The sequence below is a fragment of the Palaemon carinicauda genome, chromosome 6, assembly GCF_036898095.1.
Source record: "Palaemon carinicauda isolate YSFRI2023 chromosome 6, ASM3689809v2, whole genome shotgun sequence".
In the NCBI taxonomy this organism is placed as follows: Eukaryota; Metazoa; Arthropoda; class Malacostraca; order Decapoda; family Palaemonidae; genus Palaemon; species Palaemon carinicauda.
This window is the reverse complement of record NC_090730.1, coordinates 50,715,872-50,720,271: the sequence shown is the minus strand read 5'-3', so window position 1 is coordinate 50,720,271 and position 4,400 is coordinate 50,715,872. Positions and strand designations below refer to the sequence as shown.

General features: G+C 35.3%; 1 protein-coding gene across 1 annotated transcript in view; it reads left to right on the top strand.

Annotated features, from left to right (window-relative positions):
• Positions 1-638: 638 nt before the first annotated feature.
• The window catches only part of LOC137642988 (piggyBac transposable element-derived protein 3-like), a 7,859-nt gene continuing 4,097 nt past the window's right edge, over positions 639-4,400 (top strand). The window contains exons 1-3 of the mRNA XM_068375845.1: positions 639-661; positions 761-1,526; positions 1,679-1,926. Of these exons, the coding sequence (XP_068231946.1) occupies positions 639-661; positions 761-1,526; positions 1,679-1,926 (1,037 nt within the window). The remainder of the gene's footprint in view (positions 662-760; positions 1,527-1,678; positions 1,927-4,400) is intronic.

Here is a 4,400-nt window from a genome sequence, read left to right as displayed (position 1 = left end):
TTGGTTGTCCTATATTACTATTGGATTTTCAGCTTACATGATATAAGACAAAACTCTCTCTCTCTCTCTCTCTCTCTCTCTCTCTCTCTCTCTCTCTCTCTCTCTCTCTCTCTCTCTCTCTCTCTCTCTCTCTTTATTCCTTTTCTTTCTCTTCCTTTTCCTCTGGTTATTTCGTTCTTTTACTTCATTATTGAAAATTCTAATTTTTCTTTTCATTAGTTTTAATCTACAGGAAATACTGGACATTTAAGATGAAGAGGAAAAGGATCCTGTTGCAATTTTTATTACTCCTCCCGAAGTCAGAGAGGATTCTGATGAAGACTCGTTGGAAGAAGATGAGGGTGGCTTAGCTGACAATGTGAATTCCCATGAACTGAGAGCTTCTGCTGAAGCAGTCTTTCATGATGGGAGAATCTTAGGTGAAGATGATGATGAAGTGGAAAACAGTAATGTCAATTGTGCAGAGGAGTAGCAAGAATCAAAGAAAAGGAAAACAAGTCAAAAGACGTCTCTAGAATATAACTGGAAAACAATTTCAGTCATTCAGACAGTATGATAAACCGCCACCTGCCATAGATTTGAAGGGAAAGTCACTTGTGGAGAAATTTGAATATTTCTTTGTTGAAGATATAATGAACATGATTTCCAAGGAATCTTGCAGGTATGCTTGCGAGAAAAATGCACAGTTTACCATCTCTGTTTCGGAACTGCGAGTGGCCTTTGGCTTTCTCATACTCTCATGATACCACACATTACCAAGTCGCCGCTTATACTGGTCTTTGGATGCTGATGTTGGAGTCGAACTCGTTGCTAAGGTAATGTCACGTAATAGATTTGAAGAAGTAATACGGTTTCTGCATTTCACTGATAATCAGGCACTAAACAAGGATGACAAACTGGCAAAAATCCGACCTCTAATGAACCATTTGAGCACAAAATTTGGCATGGCTTACCCTATGGATCAACATATATCACTTGATGAAGCAATGATAGAATATTTTGGTAGGCATAGATGCAAACATTGCATTCGGAATAAACCTGTGAGATTTGGATTTAAAGCTTGGTGCCTAAATTCTCCACTTGGATATTTAGCTACATTTGATGTATACCAAGGGACAGCCTTCGGGTTGAATCGTCACTATGAAGAAAGGTTTGGAAAAGGTGGGGGCACTTTGTTGATTTTATTCGAAAAACTACCAAGTCATATCAAAGATATACCAGTGAGGTTTTACTTCGACAACTACTTCACAAGTTTACCTTTAGTAAATCACCTACGAGAGATAAACTATGGAGCAACTGGAACAATAAGGGACAACAGAATTCCAAAGACTTGTCCTATAAACTCCACAAACGAAATGAAGAAGGTTCCTCGGGGAGATACGGATGTTGTTGTGGATAGTATTCACAAGATCTTGTTGGTACGCTGGAAGGATAATGCAGTAGTTTCAGTGGTATCCAATCTTTCTCCTGTTTATCCTCTGGAAAGTGTATCTCGGTGGTCAGCAAAGGACAAAAAGAGAATTAGTGTAAGTCGACCTTATCTCATCGGGGAATACAACAGGCCCATGAGTGGCACTGATAGGATGGAGCAAAACATTAATTGTTGCCGTATATTTTCATTAGAATGAAAAAGTGGTGGTGGCCTATATTTTCTTGGGTGATTGATGCAATGATTCAGAACTACTGGCTTCTGTATTGTGTTGATGAAAACAACCTTCTACTGTTGTCATTCATGTGCTACATTGCAAGGACATACCTTCAGCAGGCAGAACCACGTGTGGGAATGGGCCGGCCAAGACAGTCATCTCTGGTTATTCCAGATGTACTTTATGACAATATTCGTCACCTCGTCGAACCCCTTGGAAAACAGGCATGGAAATGTGCACTATCTTCTTGCAAATCTCGTCCTTTGCAAGGGTGTATGAAGTATGGAGTTCCGTTGTGTGTGAAATGCTTTTTAGAACACTGCTAATTATAGTATCTGGTTTGTTATTGTGTGATATCACGGAATTTATCTGAAAATTTAAGTAAGAATGAAGTTTCTCTAAATCATGGACCAGTTTTATTTCTATTTTATTTTACAGTATCACAATATTCTGATAAACATTTCACTTGCAGAAGTCTGAATTATTATCCATTTCACATATTCAAATACTGTCAGCACGTGTAAAAGTAATAGGGCTTACAAATGCAACAAATTTTAGCAGTAAACTGCAATATTTCTTTGTTTTATTCGTAATAAGAGCATTATTATTGAGTGTCTTGTTTCTAATACATCCTCCTTGTAATGAAAAAATACCAATAAAATTTTATTACAGAAAATAGTGTCCTTAATAAAAATGTGTACCCCTTATCTGCCTAACCTACTATATATAGTAGGTCCCATATATGGAAAAATACCATGAAAAAAGCATCCTTTATATGATAATACCATATAAATATACATATTAAACTTGAATAATAAAACAAATTAAGTAGAAAAAATTCAGGCAGTGATGGGTTGTAGTTTTAGGATTGTTGTTCTTCGTATATAAACATATTTAAGGGTTCTAACCCAAGTTTCATCTATTTCTTATATCTGAAGTGCTTTTATTACAGCTAAGGTTTTTACAGAATCAAAAGCTTTCTCATAATCTGTAAATACCATACATAGTTGTTTGACACACACTGTTGATTTTTTTATTAGTGGCTGATTACATATATATGGTTGGTTAAATTACCAGAGAATAAATACTGCATGCTCTGGTGGTTGATTAAGTCTGTGTTCCTATCCAGGCTAATACGATCTTTGAAAATTTGTTAAATATTTTTGTGAGTAAACATACTTGAGGGTTGTTTTGCTAGTCTTTTCTGTCTCCCTTGTTGGGAATTAGTATAAAGATAATGTTTTTACAAGCTCTAGGTAAAGAGCATTCTTGCGGACATTTTGAGCAAAGTTCAGCGAGGTTTGCTACCGTTATATCGTTTCTATCTATTATTAAATCAATATATACGCCATCTTTTCCTACTCCGTTGTGTCTTTTCCATATATTTTGAGTCTTTTTTTTTTTCTTCTCTTTTTACTTCTTTCGCTACTTTTGGTACCGGCTTAGGTGTTTCTTTATTTTCATTGGTATTTCTTTTATCATATTTGTACATCAATTGATAGAAAATTCTTTTGTTAATTGCTAATAACTCCAATCAGCTCTAATCGTATTCTAGGAATTGGTATGATCAAGGGAAATTACATGGGAATAGGATCCTTCACTATTTGATATGCTAAAAGGATGACCTCATCTGATACTATCACCTTCAATTAAAAAAAAAGATTATGTTGGGGAGAGAGAGAGAGAGAGAGAGAGAGAGAGAGAGAGAGAGAGAGAGAGAGAGAGAGAGAGAGAGAGAGAGAGAAATTTTCAAATAAGCTTAAAGCTTTTCATTAAGCAACAAACTATGATATTTTATTTGGTTTTCAAATATTGAGCTTACAATATATCTTTATAACTATAATATTCATCAAGAAAAATCCTTGCCTCAATTCATGCTCTTTAAATCTTCAATTTCTATATAAAAATAGTCCCTATATATGGAAAATACTTTTGTGAGTCTGTGTGCTTGTGTGAGCGTGTGTGTGTGTGTGTGTGTGTGTGTGTGTGTGTGTTGAGGAGATCTGGGTAGGAGATATAAAAACTACCGATTGCTATTTTTTTTTCTTCTTCGTAGTCTTGGCTCTGTTGTAGGGGAATTGAGTATGACGTGCATATGTAGTTACTCAAAGGTACTATATGGCATATCCTAATATCGATGTTAAAAACTTTTGTTTATAATTAAATGTTGCAATTCTGATGAATGTAAAATGTAAAAAAATAATAACGAGACTAAGAACATGAATAAAAGTTGGAGTTTTTGATTATTCATATTTAGAAAGAGAGCTTTAATATTTTCGACCTGAGATAAAAGATTTTATGATTTAAATTGTATGAGAATTTTTATCATTTAAAATAAAAGAACAAACTATTATTTCAGTATATACTAAAAAAAAGAGTACTTGTCATCTGAAAAAATCACAATTTATGAAGGTAATAGGTTGGCCAGGGCACCAGTAACAAGTTGAGATACTACTTCTAGGAGTTATTGGGTTCTTCGATTGGCCAGACCGTTCTATATCGGATCCCTCTCTCTAGGCACGGCTCATTTCATCTTTAGCTATACATACGCCGTACAGTCTGGCCTATTCTTTCCACATTCTCCTTTATCCTCATGCACCTGACAACTCTGAGATTTTCAAACAATTCTTCTTCGCTCAAGGGGTAAATAATGCACTGAAATTATTCAGTGGCTCAAGCTATAGCAAGCAGCTCTTCTAGGACACTCCAAAATCAAAACATTGCCACTAGTCGTGGGCAGTGCTATAGTATTTT